The sequence below is a fragment of the Antennarius striatus genome, chromosome 16 (genome assembly GCF_040054535.1).
Source record: "Antennarius striatus isolate MH-2024 chromosome 16, ASM4005453v1, whole genome shotgun sequence".
Taxonomy (NCBI): Eukaryota; Metazoa; Chordata; class Actinopteri; order Lophiiformes; family Antennariidae; genus Antennarius; species Antennarius striatus.
This window is the reverse complement of record NC_090791.1, coordinates 17,940,679-17,959,089: the sequence shown is the minus strand read 5'-3', so window position 1 is coordinate 17,959,089 and position 18,411 is coordinate 17,940,679. Positions and strand designations below refer to the sequence as shown.

General features: G+C 40.8%; 1 protein-coding gene across 2 annotated transcripts; it reads left to right on the top strand.

Annotated features, from left to right (window-relative positions):
- The first annotated feature begins 5,634 nt into the window (after positions 1-5,634).
- On the top strand, positions 5,635-16,647 carry LOC137610251 (MAGUK p55 subfamily member 2-like). 2 transcript variants are annotated; one of them, XM_068337767.1, is made up of 14 exons: positions 5,635-5,714; positions 8,128-8,174; positions 9,051-9,151; positions 9,248-9,397; positions 9,585-9,746; positions 9,976-10,083; positions 10,506-10,625; positions 10,707-10,838; positions 10,988-11,090; positions 12,039-12,107; positions 12,271-12,432; positions 12,593-12,795; positions 14,108-14,236; positions 14,318-16,647. In XM_068337767.1, exons 2-14 carry the CDS (start codon positions 8,144-8,146, stop codon positions 14,492-14,494), a joined length of 1,647 nt encoding a protein of 548 aa, XP_068193868.1. In that variant the 5' UTR covers positions 5,635-5,714; positions 8,128-8,143; the 3' UTR covers positions 14,495-16,647. The 2 variants fall into 2 exon arrangements, with proteins under 2 accessions (XP_068193868.1, XP_068193867.1); XM_068337766.1 differs by having other exon boundaries at positions 9,242-9,397.
- The last annotated feature ends 1,764 nt before the right edge of the window (positions 16,648-18,411 follow it).

Genomic DNA, 18,411 nt, shown 5'->3' with positions numbered 1-18,411 from the left:
AGGAGATGGGTGTTTTTATGGGAAAACACTGACAACTGGTAATATCATTAATGCAAAAAAACTCATTTCACTGTAATACACAACAAAACACAAATTACACAGGTAAAGTCTTATTATATGCTTTAAATACCTCACTAAAAAATATACAGTAGTTTATTTCACTGAGTGATTTGGCAAAAAATGGTTAAAAAATGTATTTGTTTATAAATTGTCATCATCCATACATCATTTCTAGTAGACAAGACAACCATGATTGTCTCACTTCTTCTGCGGGTCATGGGTGTTGCTGGGGTTTATTCCAGCTGACTGACGTACAGTACGCTTTGGAAGCATCTAAATGGTGAACACAGTAGATAAGACATGAAATGTCTTGGCCCACTACGTTTAGCCTCTTCAGGAAGAAAGTCACATTGAACATAATGAGAAACCAGAAACACAAACATCACCACCAGTGTGAACTCTAAACTTCAAATGACATTATAGTTAATTAGATAAGTAATCACTTTCATTAAATCATCATATGATCATACCCAGCTTACAGTGTAGCAAATTATATTACTGTATATCCTTTTTTGTAATTTCAACGATCATATATTATAATCATAAAATCATATATTTTTCATTTGTTCTTATTATTGTTATTCTAATTATTGATCTTAGTATTATAATATTGTAATGATTATAAATATAATCATCATCAACATGATCAGTCAGCATCATCATAATAATAGTCATAACGATAGAATCAAGTGTAAAAGTGGAGTCATTTTAGCAATGATAATCAGGTAAAAACTGAGTAATAATAATTTATTGGTATTGTCATGATTTAGTTTCTTCACCAGAAGAAATACCAGGGGAAATGTGAAATTATCTCTTCTTATCAATCTCTTCTTATTAAAATTACAGAAGGATTTTTTATCTTCATGTTTTTCATAATTAATTCACAAATATTGATGATTATCCAATGATTCCAGCATACACCTATCATTAAACTGTCTTGTTGTTATTTCCATATGAACTATTCTTACTGAGTAGTAACATCACCACGAGAGACAGGTTCGGATACATGTATGCCTGGTGTAATACACAAATGTCCCCACTGCATGATGCTGACGTGCTGATTTCACTGACAGGCTCATGTCTTGTGCTGCAGCAGCCTGCTGGATGAGGCTAAATGGTGACTGTAGATGTTCATGGTCAGTTTATTCAGGGTCTGTTCAAACAACTCCTGACTCTTTCAAGCATCGCACCTGTAAAATATGAGAATCTTCTCAGCACCACCAGTTTGATATATTTTTCAGAAGGTTGAATCAGAAACAAGTGAACTAACATGAGGAGTTTGAAGACATTTAATTCAGGAGAGCTCTTTAGTTCTGATTGACTGATTCAACCCTCAAGGATTGCCATGACATGGATAAATGAGAATCTACACACATTTACAATCAGGGACATTTCCAAATCGAGCCATTTCACTCAGGTCATTACAAGTGGAATAGACTGGACTAGGGATAAACCAGGATTAACATATTGGTTAAATATCTAGAACTCCCAATCAGTCATTATTACTTTAAGTTTCCTACAAGTCTGGTTAACTTTATTCAAGACAGAGACCTTGAAATTGATCAAGTCTACATGACAGATCACGCCTTACATTATCTACCTTGAGTTGAAATCACACATACATAAAGTTAACCAAAAGCTTATGGACATATCACTTACGTCCATCGACATGTAATGGAACTGTTTTTAAGTAGGAAGTCGGTTTTCTTGCTTACCCCTATTTCAAGAATAGACTGTGAAAATTTCTGAAGATATTAGTTGGAAGAGATGAGGGGGGATAACAGGAAAATTACACACACACACAAAAAAAGATTGGAAAGAGAGAGACTTTTACTAACGCAGTGATTGGCACTACAACTAAAATGGGTATTACTTGAATTTTATTTAAAACTGAATACTACTACTACTACTACTACTACTACTACGACTACTACTACTACTACTACTACTACTACTAATAATAATAATAATAATAATAATAATAATAATAATAATAATAATCTTCTTTTCCTTTCGGCTTTTCCCTTCAGGGGTCGCCACAGCGAATCAATTTCCTCCATCTAGCCCTGTCCTTTGAATCCTCTTCTCTCACACCAACTACCTTCATGTCTTCCCTCATTACATCCATAAACCTCCTCTTTGGTCTTCCTCTAGGCCTCCTGCCTGGCAGTTCAAAACTCAGCATCCTTCTACCAATATATTCACTATCTCTCCTCTGGACATGTCCAAACCATCTCAGTCTGGCCTCTCTGACTTTATCTCCAAGACCTCTAACATGTGCTGTCCCTCTGATGTACTCATTCCTGATCCTATCCTTCCTGGTCACTCCCAGAGAGAACCTCAGCATCTTCATCTCTGCTACCTCCAGCTCTGTCTCCTGTCTTTTCTTCAGTGACACTGTCTCTAGACCAAACAACATCGCTGGTCTAACCACAGTTTTGTACACCTTTCCCTTCATTTTATCTGAAACTCTTCTATCACACATCACACCTGACACTTTCCTCCACCCGTTCCATCCTGCCTGTACACGCTTCTTCACCTCTTTTCCACACTCTCCATTGCTCTGGACTGTTGAGCCTAAGTACTTAAAATCCTCCACCTTCTTGATCTCTTCTCCCTCTAACCTCACTATTCCACTTGGGTCCCTCTCATTCACACACATGTACTCTGTCTTACTGCGGCTAACCTTCATTCCTCTCCTTTCCAGGACAAACCTCCACCTCTCTAGCTTCTCCTCCACCTGTTCCCTGCTCTCACTACAGATCACAATGTCATCTGCAAACATCATAGTCCATGGAGATTCCTGTCTAACCTCGTCTGTCAGCCTGTCCATCACCATGGCAAACAAGAAGGGGCTCAGAGCTGATCCCTGATGCAGTCCCACCTCCACCTTGAACTCCTCTGTCACACCTACAGCACACCTCACCACTGTCTTACAGTCTTCATACATGTCCTGCACCGTTCTAACATACTTCTCTGCCACTCCAGACTTCCTCATACAATACCACAGTTCCTCTCTGGGCACCCTGTCATAAGCTTTCTCCAGATCTACAAAAACACAATGCAGCTCCCTCTGGCCTTCTCTGTACTTCTCTATCAGCATCCTCAAAGCAAATACTGCATCTGTAGTACTCTTTTTTGGCATGAAACCATACTGCTGCTCACAGATGTTCACTTCTGCCCTTAGTCTAGCTTCCACTACTCTCTCCCATAACTTCATTGTATGGCTCATCAGCTTTATTCCTCTGTAGTTGCCACAACTCTGCACATCTCCCTTGTTCTTAAAAATGGGCACCAGCACACTTCTCCTCCATTCCTCAGGCATCTTCTCACTATCTAAGATCCTGTTGAACAACCCAGTCAGAAACTCTACCGCCACCTCTCCTAGACACTTCCATACCTCTACAGGTATATCATCAGGACCGACTGCCTTTCCACTCTTCATCCTCTTCAATGCCCTCCTCACTTCATCCTGACTAATCTTTGCTACATCCTGGTCCACAACAGTCACCTCTTCTAGTCTTTGTTCCCTCTCATTTTCCACGTTCATCAACTCTTCAAAGTACTCTTTCCATCTTCCCATCACACTACTGGCACCTGTCAATAGACTTCCATCCCTATCCTTAATCACCCTAACCTGCTGCACGTCCTTCCCATCTCTATCTCTCTGTCTTGCCAACCGGTATAGATCAGTCTCTTCCTCCTTACTGTCCAACCTAGCATACAAGTCATCATAAGCTTCTTGTTTGGCCTTTGCTACCTCTACCTTCACCTTACGCTGCATCTCCCTGTACTCCTGTCTACTCTCCTCAGTCCTCTCAGTGTCCCACTTCCTCTTGGCTAACCTCTTTCTCTGTATACACTCCTGTACCTCCTCATTCCACCACCAAGTCTCCTTATCTACTTTCCTTCCAGATGACACACCAAGTACTCTCCTACCTGTCTCCCTGATCACATTAGCTGTAGTTGTCCAGTCATCTGGAAGCACCTCCTGACCACCCAGAGCCTGTCTTAACTCCTTCCTAAAAGTCATGCAACACTCTTCCTTTTTCAGCTTCCACCATTTTGTCTTCTGCTCTGCCTTTGCCCTCTTCATCTTCCTCACCACCAGAGTCATCCTACACACCACCATCCTATGCTGTTTGGCTACACTCTCACCTACCACTACTTTGCAGTCACTGATCTCTTTCAGGTTACACCGTCTACACAAGATGTAGTCTACCTGTGTGCTCCTACCGCCACTCTTATAGGTCACTCTATGTTCCTGCCTCTTCTGGAAGAAAGTATTCACTACAGCCATTTCCATCCTTTTTGCAAAATCAACTACCATCTGTCCTTCTGCGTTCCTCTCCTGGATACCAAACCTGCCCATCACCTCCTCATCACCTCTGTTTCCTGCATCAACATGTCCATTGAAGTCTGCTCCAATGACAACTCTCTCACTTCTAGGCATGCTCTGCATCACTTCATCAAGGTCCGACCAGAATTTCTCCTTCTCCTCCAGCTCACATCCTACCTGTGGAGAATACCCGCTAACAACATTGAGCATCACACCTTCTATTTCTAGCTTCAGACTCATCACTCTATCTGACACTCTTTTTACCTCCAGGACATTCCTAACAAACTCCTCCTTCAAGATAACTCCTACTCCATTTCTCTTCTCATCTACACCATGATAGAACAACTTGAACCCTGCTCCTAAACTTCTAGCCTTGCTACCTTTCCACCTGGTCTCCTGGACACACAGTATGTCTACCTTCCTCCTCTGCATCATGTCAACCAACTCTCTACCTTTTCCTGTCATAGTTCCAACATTCAACGTCCCTACTCTCAGTCCTATACTCTTGGTGTTCCTCTTCTCTTTCTTCGAGCGAACGCACTTTCCTCCTCTCCTTCTTCGACCAACAGTAATCCAATTTCCACCGGCGCCCTGTAGGTCAACAGCGCCGATGGCGGTCGTTGTTAACCCGGGCCTCGACCGATCCGGTATGGAAGTCATAGGTTTGATTCGCATCTTTGATTTGGCAAAAGTTTTACGTCGGATGCCCTTCCTGACGCAACCCTCTGTATTTATTATAATAATAATAATAATAATAATAATAATAATAATAATAATAATAATAATAATAATAATAATAATAATCTCAGATTTTATTCCATTTAACTCCAATTAAATTTGTGATTTTGTGTAAAAACTGTAAACCCGGGAAACGTGTCCACACTCTCCAACAAACCCAAACAACGCACTGCCCCTTTCAACACTCATAACAAAAGGTGCGGCAGCCAAGAGCGTCAAATTCGCACATTTATATAGAATTTTACCGGAAATATCACAAATTTGCCTTCAAAATAATATTCTTATCTTACACGTATTCAACTTCCTGACGCCTCATGAAGCTTATTTTTTGGAATGTGTCATGAAAGCGATTTGCTGTTTTATATGACATTAAAAATGTACTTTTAACTTTTTTTTTCATCATTGGAATGTCAATCAGTAGCTCACAATTATTTTAGTCTGAAATCTCAACGGAAGTGTGAGTCTATTCCCATGACGTACTTTGACTTCTCTGTCGCTGAAGACGAATAGCCAGACACCAACACGGGACGCACGCGTCAGCGCTGATAGCGGAGAGTCTACCTTCTTGTGCTCAAAGGTAGGTGAACGCTGTGTTATTCCGCTCAAACATGGCGGCTGTATTCACTGTAGTTACCGCTGAGCATCTTGTGCTTCTCCATCCTCGCTCGCCTACCGCTGAGGCTCGTTCCTGTTCTGGAGCGACGCGACAAAGGTGCGCGAAAGCCCGTCTTTGTAACGGATAGCTAACAGCGCTATCCCGACATCACTTAAGCTACACACACGAAATGTTTTGTTAGCGTTGTGCTTCTGAAGCACCCTTTGTTTGTGGTGTTCGTCACATTACTGTGTTTAATGTAACCCCTAAACGTACCATTAAGTGAGTGGCACACTTTGAGTAACACTAATTATTCAAAACCCAATATTAAAAAGGTTTAATAGCCTTAAATGCTTTACGTGACGTCACAAATCACCACGCATTTCACACCAACACGCAAACCCTGTGCGTTAAAGCCATGTCAGCGTTAGGATTGTGTCAAGCATAAATGTTGGATATTTACAGCTCAATGTATATAAAAATATTTGCCTCCTCAGCTCATATTTACAACAAATAGGTTCACTTGTAAATAATTGTTTACAAACTGAGAGGTCAGCAGATGGATGATGGTGTGAGATGAAGGGGGAGGAGCAGAGAAGGAGGGGGGGGCTGTGAGGAGCAAGGAGGCATCGGTGTGGATAAGGGCATCACAGAGGGAGAGAACAGGGAGAGGATGGGGCAACTGGGATGTTGGGGGAAAGTGAGGAGCGAGTGGAGGGGGGCCAAGGTGAGGAGGAAGAGATGGAGAGTAGCAGATGGAGCGGTGGGAGGTCAGCAGTGGCATCTGTGTATTTATGGGGCTTTGTAGTTTATTGCTCAGTTTCTAAATTCACATAAGCAACTTTTTTCTCCTTCATGAACCAAAAAAGTTCCTTTTGGTGCATATCAGATGATGTAATACAGCCACACCAATACATGCCAGTGTGGCGAATGGGCCAGGAACAGCCAATATATGTAATCGCTGTGGAAACCGTGATGTATGCTTGTAGGAACTACATGTATCTTAATTAAAAATGCACTAAAATACAGTATAATGTACTGTTAGATATCTCTTTATGACATATTCCAGTATGCAAAAAATGGAAATTCAGCATTTATTCACTGTATTTATTAGAAAAACAAATTTATATTATATCATGTGAATAAATTATCAAAAACTACAAAGGTTTTTGTCTGAAAGTCATGTGAGGCAGCAATAAACACCAAACAATAGTTCTATATACATAAAATTTTCATATAACCTTGTAACTCAATTCAGCTCAACAGTGGACATTATATATATATATATATATATATATATATATATATATATATATATATATAGTATTATACAGTATACATGTATTATATGTATATACACTATATACACTATATACACACACATGTACATATGTGTATATACAATATGTACATATATGTGTACATATATACAAATGTATATATGTACACACACATATGCTGTATATACAGTATATATATATATACCTGTATATGTGTGTGTACATATACAAATTGTCACCATCATATACAGTCATGTATATATACTGTATATATGTGTGTGTGTGTGTGTGTGTGTGTATATATATATATATATATATATAGTATAATACATACAGCAAAAATCGTCATCCATCCACCACTTTGACTTGCTGTCTTCAGTGGGATGTTGTGTAATGTCCACAACAACAGAAGGAAAAGAAAACCAAAGAAGAAGGATTTCCAGGTTTCCATGATGGATGGATGGATGGTTGGATGAATAAATAGATTTTGTTGAAGGTTTTGTGTGTATATTTCTTTGTTCTCTCTTTCTCATTGTATGGAGCCTGTCGTCATGGAAATGCATAGATTAGTCACGCCCCCACCCCATTTTCAAGTGTCTATTCTTCAATCGCTAGAGGTCCACCCTCCCTCACTGACGTCACTTGCTGCTCTGTATGTGTTGTAGTGGGAAAGGATGAGTTTGTATGTGATCGCTGTGACACGTACGTACCCACAGGGACTTTGTAATAGTAAACCAGCCATGAGAACGGTTTCCTTTCAGTCTTAACTCTCAAAGAAGGAACATTTTACATTCGATGCACTATTTCTTTACAAGAATTAATACGTCTAGAACTACAACTGGATCTTTAACTCTGGAATATTTAAATTACCTTCATTCTCAGTATCCTGTGTTATTGTCACTTAACCAATAATCCATGTGAAGCATGGATGAGCCACACCCTTGATAGTAACATGAAAGTTGAATTAATGATAAGGACAGCAAAATGCATAAAACACCCTCAGATTTTCTTGATGTTACTGATTAAACTCTGTTTCTTTAGCCTCAGCGTAAAACTTTTTTTTTCTTCATTCTCCCCTTCCTCTCCTTCTCCCTGTATCTGTCCCCTTCTCTCAGTGACTGAAGCTCTACCATGCCTGTGGCCTCCACCAGGACAGAGCCTGGTGAGACATTCCTCTCCGTTAGCTCCTACCAACCTCGTATTTATTGTGTGATTTATTCCCCATCAACTAATCTGCAGACAGACAACAGATATTTTTCTATGTGCACCACAAAGTTTTTTTTTGTTTTGATCTTCCATTGGAAAACTTGTGTGAGATTTGTTGTGTTCCTCCCTTCCTCCTGACAGGGAGCCCGAAGAGCTGAATTCAACACAAACTAAGAGTTTTTCTCCGGGACTCACTAGTCTCAGACTTCAGAAGGTTTAAAATAGTAATCAATTAATTCAGATTTCATCATGAACAAAAGCAAAAACACTGTTTCCTCTCTGCTTTCACGTGTTCACACGAGTTGTAAACAATGGGTGGTTTAGTAGTACACCACAGGATGTCAATCAGATGATCTTGGCAGAGGGAACGATGAGCCTCCTCATGATCTCGTAGAAATCTATCGTTGTGCAACAGCTAGCTTTACAGCTGTGCTTTACAAATGCAGAGTTGTAACACAGGTTGTCCCTCCTTCATCGACAACTGGAGGTTTGTATGTAGCAGCATTAGAATGCTAGCTAATATCAGTCTAAAGAGCCAAAGGAATGTTTACATCGTACTGAGTATGCCATTGGCTGATGTGGTCCACAGCAGGAAGTGCCAATGACTTTAAATCCAAAATATGCCATGTTATTAAAAAATGGACTGCAGCGGTGTTTTAATCTATAATAGTGTTGATCATAGTGTTAATGTCTCCTGTGAGATGATGAGCATTACATGGTTGCTGTTCATGCCAGCAGTGTGGTACTACCTCACTACCTCTCTACACTTGTTTGTCTGTCTTCCTGGCTGTAACTTACTCTTGTGTTTGTGCGTGTTGATGTGTGTCTTTAGCGCCCCAGGTGGTGGACGCCATGAGTGACAGCACTGCCAGCTCCACCACGGCCAATGACCTGGACCTCATCTACCTCAAAGGCATCATGGAGTGCCCTGCGGTGTGATAACCACACATTTACTCGCTTGCTTTTTATCATATATGAATTTGTGTTCATGTGAATGCATATGTGGAATGTCTACTGTGAAAGGAACAGGAGGAGAGCCTGAAGGAGCTACATCTGTCACCAGTAAGGGAGAACAATGTGGAGCTCCTGCAGGAGATCCTCAGAGACCTGGACCCCTTCACCCACCGCTCCAACACTGCTGCTGAGCTCGCACACATACTCACACAGCCTCACTTTCAGGTGTGCATCACGTGTATATGTGAAAGTCATTTTATTCTACCTTTGGGCTTGCGACTCTGTTAGAAACTCCATCTCAGATTATATGATTTTTTCTTTGTGTGGTTTAAACAACGAGCTGGAATATTTTCCAAAGCAAATTGGGTTGCATGGTTTAAACCTTTAGTATCTCCTTTTTTTTGGCTGCCAGTCTCTGCTGGAGACTCATGACTCTGTGGCATCCCAGACCTGTGACAGCTCACCCCCCAGCCCATGTGATTTTGTGGATCATGATGGTCCCAAACACAACCTCTGCCCTCCACCTGACACTATTCGTATGGTGGGAATACGCAAAGTGGCGGGAGAGCATCTGGTAGGTCATATGAAAGCATGGGCAAGAGTTCATTTAATGAGTTATAAATGTTCATTAGTGATCATAAGATACAGTCACAACTTTGATATTCTGGTGAGCTGCAAGTTGTCATTCCTGAATGCTGCTTGCTGACTTTAGATGAATTTAGTAATAAATAACTTAAAGCTGCAGATAATGAGTTCATCATTCTTCATCATGGGAACACTGATGTACATTAACTGTGTTTCAGGGTGTGACGTTCAAGGTAGAGGGGGGTGAGCTGATCATAGCCCGCATCCTCCATGGAGGGATGGTCGACCAGCAAGGACTGCTGCATGTTGGAGATGTCATCAAAGAGGTAAGGCTGAATATTAAGGAACCGTCACTGGAGTGTTGCATTCTTTTGAAGCGTCTCAGGATTCTTTATCTTTGGAAACCTCTGCAGAACCAGGTTGTCCTCAGCTTGTTAGTGTTATTAATACTATTAAATGATCGACTCCTCATTCATGTGATATTAACATGAAGCTGCTGCTGCTGCTTTGGATACTTCTGTATTTTATAGATGCTCTACGTTGTGACACTAATATCACTCAATTGTTTCTGTAGTGTGATCATGTCAAGCTTCAGTGACATTTGTAAACTCAGTGGTTTTATGTCATGTCCATTAATGTGTCAGGAGAGACATGCGCAATATTTATTAAAGAGATAATAAAAAAGAGACCATTCCATCAGTGCTGTGAAGTCCTGGGTGAAAACAGTTCTTCTCTTGTGTGTTGGCAGGTGAACGGGCGCGAGGTGGGCCAGGACCAGAGGGTGCTGCAGGAGGAGCTGCAAGCAGCCAGTGGAAGTGTGGTTCTCAAGATTCTGCCCAGCTACCATGAAGCCATAACCCCAACACAGGTGGCACAGTACTGCACAAATGGTTCACACACACAGACACTGGGAATTAAAAAAGTGTCATTAAAAAATGTGTTTCACCAGGTGTTCTTTAAGTGTCACTATGACTACGACCCAGCCAATGACAGCCTAATTCCCTGTAAGGAGGCGGGGCTAAGGTTTGAGACAGGGGACATCTTGCAAATAGTCAACCAAGATGACGTCAACTGGTGGCAGGTGCAGTGCCAAAGCATCATGCGTTCTCTTCCTCTTGAAGTTTCACATTTTATTCATTCATTCATATTAAATTTAATATTAAACTTATTAAATCATAAATGTTTTTGTGTTTTATCCCTCTATTGTCTCTGTGTGCTCGAACTATACAGGCCCGTCATGTGGAAGGCGGTAGTGCAGGATTGATTCCCAGTCAGATGCTGGAAGAGAAGAGGAAAGCGTTTGTCAAAAGAGATGTGGAGCTACCGCCTGCAGGTAACTGGAAATACACTCCAGGAAATAAGAAGACTAGGTTTTGATGATAGATGGGAGAAAGATTTTTAATGAACTATAATCAAATAAATAAAGTGAAGTTATTGTGTCCATATGTCTCTCCTAGAGTTACTGGTAATTCAGCTGTTATTACACCGATTGTTTTAGGCTAAGGCCCACCCACATTTTGACCCCCTCACTCTCCGCCTCATGCACTTAATTTTGTGTGTGTGTGTGTGTGTGTGTGTGTGTGTGTGTGTGTGTGTGTGTCATGTGTGATGTGTGATGTGTGTGTTTGTGTTTGTGTTGGTGTGTGTGTGAGAGGAGGAGGAAATACTCCCTGCATACGCTCTAGTAATTACAGTTAGTGGTGGGTTACGTGTAGATGTGAATACGCCATTGGCACCTACTGTGTCAGATGTGCAATCATACTTTATTCTGAAGTGTCAATGAAAAAGCAAACGGTAACTATACCTTAAACATTTCCTGGGGTCACACACCCCCCTATGCACCTCATCGTACCACACCTTTGCCCCCCCCAGGAGTGCACTCCTCACTATGTGAGAATCACTGCTGTAATGTAGGACTTGCATATACGGAAAAGTTAAAAAGTTTGGTTACTAGTGTTAATTAACAAACAAGTATTAATTTAACCACTTATAAATCTATAAATCCACCCAGATGACTCGTGCAATTTAGACATTAAATGACGTGAGTCGTCTTCTCACACTTCATTTAACTAATAAATTTGAAGTTTGGGGTCGGGCCACTGTATCTCTGATTTGTACAGACCAGGACTTCTGACCCCCCTCCCCCATATAAAACATGCATTTCTAGGGTTGGACGTTTAGAGCCAAGAAGAACTGATCTGCTCCTTGAGGGTAATCTTAAAATCATCTGATTCTTGGACAAATTGCATTCTACTGTTATTGTTGTACATTTCTGTGACAGGGAATCTCTGTACTGGTGTTGGTGTGAAGAAGAAGAAGAAAATGATGTATGTCACCACCAAAAATGCAGGTAAGGTCATCTGTCCTATGAAATGTTTTATCACCTGTTCGGTACTAAACTCTGACTCTCTTAACATGATTGTGGTTTTTTGCAACCATTTATGTTCTTTATTCAAATCTGCGTTCCCCTCCTCCCTTCTGTCCATCCTTTTTTATTTCCCTTTCTGGTTCAGAGTTTGACAGACATGAGATATTGCTCTATGAGGAAGTGGCAAAGGTCCCACCTTTCAACAGGAAAACCCTGATTTTGATTGGTGCCCATGGTGTGGGGCGGCGGAGACTGAAGAACAAGCTGCTGCTGAGGGATCCTCTTCTCTTCGGCACCACTATTCCATGTATGAAGTTTCTGTGGAAATAGCTAGCTATGATTAGGACTAGGAAGACGCTGGTGTTGGGTGTGAGAGTCTGTCAAAAATGATTTGAAGGTTTTGAGGGAAATAAAGGGGAAGGGATATGAGCCGTGTATAGAAATGACAGGGTTGTGTATCTGTCCAGACACCTCCAGAAAACCCAAAAAGGGTGATCAAGAGAGTCGGATGTACGCATTCACCAGCCGCAGCAAGATGGAAACCGACATCAAGAACGGCCGCTATCTCGAACATGGAGAGTATGACGGCAACCTGTATGGAATCAAAACTGACTCCATACATGAGGTGGTGGAGGCTGGACGCGTCTGCATCCTGGATGCCAACCCTCAGGTATTCACACAGACCACAAACACACCATGAAGCAAAGGTCAAAGAAGACCATAGAGGAAAACTAAGTACTGTGGACACGGAAAAAGCTACCATTCAGTAGGTTTGCACTGAAGACCCTTCTCCACACTGCCCTAGTGTGTGACTTTAGATAGCATCATAATATGTAAGTCAAATAATACATAATAATTATAACAATAATAATAGTAACAACAATAACAATGTTTTATTTATAAGAGCTGGAGGGAGGGACAAAGAATTGCGAGGGGGCACAGCTAGGTTTCCATATATCCTGCTGTGATCCGATATCTGAGGTGGCAAATGGAATCACTGGAGAGTCGGTGTGATCTAGTGTTCTAGACAGACGACAGCCTTTTTTATCCCAGAGGAGGTTATTCCTTCAGGAGGCCATTACAGTCCAGTCGAGTCCTTAATGTCTGGAGTATCGTCTCTGCTGCTGCATGAGAGACAGGATCTGTAGCCTAGAAAAATACTTTAAATGGAAAAAAGGATGACTGATATTATTCACATGTGGGTCAAAATAGATTAACCAATTTAATTAAATTTTCTTCAGACAATATACAATGTCCAACCTGAAGACAAACTTCAAACTTTTTTTGTAGAGACTCAACAATGTTTCACAGGAAACATTTTAACATGCTATAGATAAAGAAAATAAATTCAGTATCAAAATACAGAACTGCATAAGAGAAGAAAAATACAGCATATAATTTTCAATCCTGTATTATGAAACACGTCCTTTTCATGGATAAAATTTACTCAAGCACTCGTTACAGATGTAATAAACAAGGCAGAGAACAACCAAGCCTTTGTCAGGACCTCACCAATGTTTTTAACATAGTCACTTGATTCATTGTTAATTAATGTCTTAATTAAATTCATTTTTATTGCTCATTTATTTTTTGCCATGAAATTTTCTTCAGACTTTTCACTTACATGAAGTAGCGTCTGCCCGATAAAAACCACCAAAGCGAAGCTGTGAACTGTCATTCAGAGGCTGTGGTCATGTTCGTCAGTAATACTTCCTACCATTCCACATGTTTAGCCTGTTTATGTTATTTAGTCTTTATCATAAAGCTCTCCTGTGAGATCGGCCCATGCTGTGTGAACTGCAGTCACTTGAGCGTCATGTGCCTCGATCCAGAGCTTTTTACTTCAATGAGCGTTTGGGGAAAGCACAGCGTTAGTCATTCGGTGTGACCTATCAGGAATCTCCAGCTTGTTGCTTTATCTGATCTCTGACGTTGAAATTCTGCTTCTGATGTGTTCATGTGTTTGTGTTTCGTGACTGCAGTCTCTCAAAGTGCTGAGGACATCTGAGTTCCTGCCTTATGTGGTGTTCCTTCAGTCTCCAGAGTTCGAGGTGCTCAAGGCAATAAACCACTCGGCTGTAGAAGCAGGGGTGGTTACCAAGACGCTGACAGTAAGAAACAAACAGAAAACACATCCTGTGATCGAAGGAAAAATCCAGTGAGCTCACTGAATACCATCCTGTCTGTCTTAGGATGAAGAGCTGCATCGGACCTGCGACGAGAGCGCTAAGTTACAGGCCGCTTACGGTCACTACTTTGACCTCAGCATCATCAACGACAACCTGGATGAGACCTACCGCACCGTCAAGGCTGCCTTGGAAACAGTTTCGAAAAACCCCCAGTGGGTCCCCGTCACCTGGGTTTTCTAGAAATGCTGCGGAAGGGGGAGGAAGAGCAGGGGGAACGTAGGGAAAAGGAGTGTGAATTTGTAGCGCTAACAGAGATAAATTATTCAGATCTCACACAGGTCTCCTGGATAAATTAGAGGATTTTAGAAAACAGAACCCAAAATGTCAAACAGGTTTGTCCTCAACATGTCCAGAACCGTCACACAGACTGTTCTAACTCACAATACACCCTTAACTAAGACACCTGTTTGTTTACACTCAGAAAAACTATGAATGAGTCACTGGTGCACGGGCAAAGTAGTAGTGACGTATGACACCCCCCACCCACACACACACACAAACACAGACACATATAACCCCGTTATGCCTTTGTCACATTTACACAGAGCGGGAAATGGAATAAACACTGCATTTGTGTGTTTTGTATGGTCTTTTACATTAATTGTGCCATTCCTGATAAACATCAGCAGACATCATTGTTTACATGTCATGATCCGTCCTGATGGCTGGACTTAAGGTGTCCGCTGGACGACGAGCCAAAACTACTGGCAAAACTTGATCTACTGGTTAGTTCTTCGTTCAGCTGACCAGAAAGCTAAAAATGTGTGTGTGTGTGTGTGTGTGTGCGCCCATGTGAATTCCGCCTTTCATATTTTTCTTTTATTGTAGTCACACACACTCCTATGGATTCACAATGCAAGCAATTGCACAACCAATGAAAGAGCAGAACAACAACACAAGCTATTCATTGATTTTGAATCGATTTTTTTACAAATCTGGGATCTTCCCAGACAACCATTGATTTTTCAATTACATGCTAGTTGAACAACTTCAGACCACATTTTCAATACTAACTAAAAGGGTCAACGTTCTCTGTCTTTTGAAGCCTGCTCACACTCAGATTAGTCTAAGGTTGTGCCACATTAAATTGATCAAATCTTTTTAAGCTGTGTCTAACCATCCGCCATCATTTCTGACTGTTGCTAAAAGTTGTTCAAAAGAGACATTGTTCCTATTAAATGCCTAGCTAAATAAACATTCAATTTTGCTAGCTGACTGTTAGCAGCTTCTCTAAACCATTCTATGTCCCCATCAAACAGCATTTATGGTTTCATTAAGTAATTGGTGTGAAAGCAGAAACACCTAATTTAATGGGTTTGACACGTGATTGGTGCATCTCACCTTCAATTAGATGCAGCGGTTGAACTCGTAACTTTCACAAGTTCCTGTGATACAGGTTATGATCAGGACACATTCCTGCGTTCTTGAACACGTTTTTTTAGATTGAACAATTTAAAGGTGCACAATAGAACAGTAGAAACAGATGGTTAGTGAATTTGTAGTTAGTAACTTGTTTGGCGAATGTTTACAGATATACTCACCATGGAAATTTGCAAATACTCTACAGATGTTCACAAAGCTACTTCCTGGTGTACCACAGAAATGTACAGAAGCTCTCTTTCATTCAGTTGTGTATATTTTTCCAAGTATTAATTGTATCATTCATTATTTCAATCTTTTATTTTGTGGTATTTATATTTCTAAACACATTGTTTTAATGAACTCAATTGTAAATAGTTTGTAGATAGCTTGTAAATGCACATGGTAGAAGTAGCCACCGACAGCAGGTATCAGTATTTACCGTGACATTTTGTGATAATGTTCAGAATGTCATCAGTAAAGATGTTAACCACAGCCAACAGGTGAACAACAAAACACAAAGGTTAGAAAACAATAAGGACTTCAAAATAAAGTCGTGAAAGATGACAATTTCAATACAAGATGTGTCATCTTTGTCTTTCAAGTGTTGTGTCGAGCATTCCTGGTTACTGTACCCTTCATGTAACGCTGTCCATTGTAAACAACTGCAGAAAGCTTGTTTAGCAGCGTGTTTGTACTCAGATCATTAATTGTGGCAGCTACTGACAACTTTTGATGTACACTGAAATGTTTAGCGATAAATGAGCAACACAGTAATAAGACATGTTTTTAGTGGCTCAATCTTTGTAATATTACATTTGAATTTATGCTCTAGTTTTTCAAAGTGTTATGTGTCTGGCAGCTATATTTGAATCTCCTGGAGTGAGATCCTGTGTTGCTCTCAAGGAAATCTTTGGCTCCTCTGTCCCTTTTCAATGAAATTTAATGAATGCAATAAAAACACTTAATCATGATTCATTACTTACTGATGTACATTTTTAAGTACAGTAACAGCAAGTAGTTTGGCCTTATACATTTTTATTCAGTAATATCGCATACTGAAAACTTTCAAACATTTGTGCAAGTTTAAACTATCTAAAAGAAGTGGTATTTTATTGAGATTTTAAAAGTTAACATTAAGACGTGCTGTAATGAGTATCATGATTTGTTGGCTGTTTGTGGTTAAAATTAGACCATAAAACATGTTTTTGCAAATGTCACAGTTGGAGTAAAATGCATCCATTCATTAAAAACTACAGTTACACATACAGTAGCTCAGAGGTAGACAATATATTGAGCTTGAACTACTTAATATTGTCGAATTGAAGATTGTAGTCAGTTCATGTTTCTATCTATATTTAATAAATTATTGATTTGACTAAAACAATTTGTGATTGATTTTTTGTCCTGCACACCAGTAATTCTGTTGTGTATACCTGTATGTCGTTATGGTTGACATGACACACTATGAGCATGTGCAATGACAGGTGCCAATAGTGTGATGGAAAAAGTACTTTGGAAAATGAGAGAGAAAATGAGAGAGAACAAAGACTAGTCAATGAAGTTATGGGAAAGACTATTGAAGCTAGATTAAAGGCAGAAGTGAGCATTTGTGAGCAGCAGTATGGTTTCATGCCAAAAAAGAGTACTACAGATGCAGTATTTGCTTTGAGGATGCTGATAGAGAAGTACAGAGAAGGCCAGAGGGAGCTGCATTGTGTTTTTGTAGATCTGGAGAAAGCTGATGACAGGGTGTCCAGAGAGGAACTGTGGTATTGTATGAGGAAGTCTGGAGTGGCAGAGAAGTATGTTAGAGCGGTGCAGGACATGTATGAGGACTGTAAGACAGTGGTGAGGTGTGCTGTAGGTGTGACAGAGGAGTTCAAGGTGGAGGTGGGACTGCATCAGGGATCAGCTCTGAGCCCCTTCTTGTTGCTATGGTGATGGACAGGCTGACAGACGAGGTTAGACAGGAATCTCCATGGACTATGATGTTTGCAGATGACATTGTGATCTGCAGTGAGAGCAGGGAACAGGTGGAGGAGAAGCTAGAGAGGTGGAGGTTTGTCCTGGAAAGGAGAGGAATGAAGGTTAGCCGCAGTAAGACAGAGTACATGTGTGTGAATGAGAGGGACCCAAGTGGAAGAGTGAGGTTACAGGGAGAAGAGATCAAGAAGGTGGAGGATTTGAAGTACTTGGGGTCAATAGTCCAGAGGAATGGAGAGTGTGGAAAAGAGGTGAAGAAGAGTGTACAGGCAGGATGGAACGGGTGGAGGAAAGTGTCAGGTGTGATGTGTGATAGAAGAGTTTCAGCTAAAATGAAAGGAAAGGTGTACAAAACTGTGGTGAGACCAGCGATGTTGTTTGGTCTAGAGACAGTGTCACTGAGGAAAAGACAGGAGACAGAGCTGGAGGTAGCAGAGATGAAGATGCTGAGGTTCTCTTTGGGAGTGACCAGGAAGGATAGGATCAGGAATGAGTACATCAGAGGGACAGCACATGTTAGAGGTTTTGGAGATAAAGTCGGAGAGGCCAGACTGAGATGGTTTGGACATGTCCAGAGGAGAGATAGTGAATATATTGGTAGAAGGATGCTGAGTTTTGAACTGCCAGGCAGGAGGCCTAGAGGAAGACCAAAGAGGAGGTTTATGGATGTAGTGAAAGAGGACATGAATGTAGTTGTTGTGAGAGAAGAGGATGCAGAAGACAGGGTTAGATGGAGGCAATTGATTCGCTGT

Coding starts and splice junctions, on each gene's coding strand:
- LOC137610251 (XM_068337766.1), top strand. CDS start 8,144: ATGCCTGTGGCCTCCACCAGGACAGAGCCTG. Junction 10,839..10,987: donor ATGACGTCAACTGGTGGCAG/GTGCAGTGCCAA, acceptor CGAACTATACAG/GCCCGTCATGTGGAAGGCGG. Junction 12,796..14,107: donor TCCTGGATGCCAACCCTCAG/GTATTCACACAG, acceptor TCGTGACTGCAG/TCTCTCAAAGTGCTGAGGAC.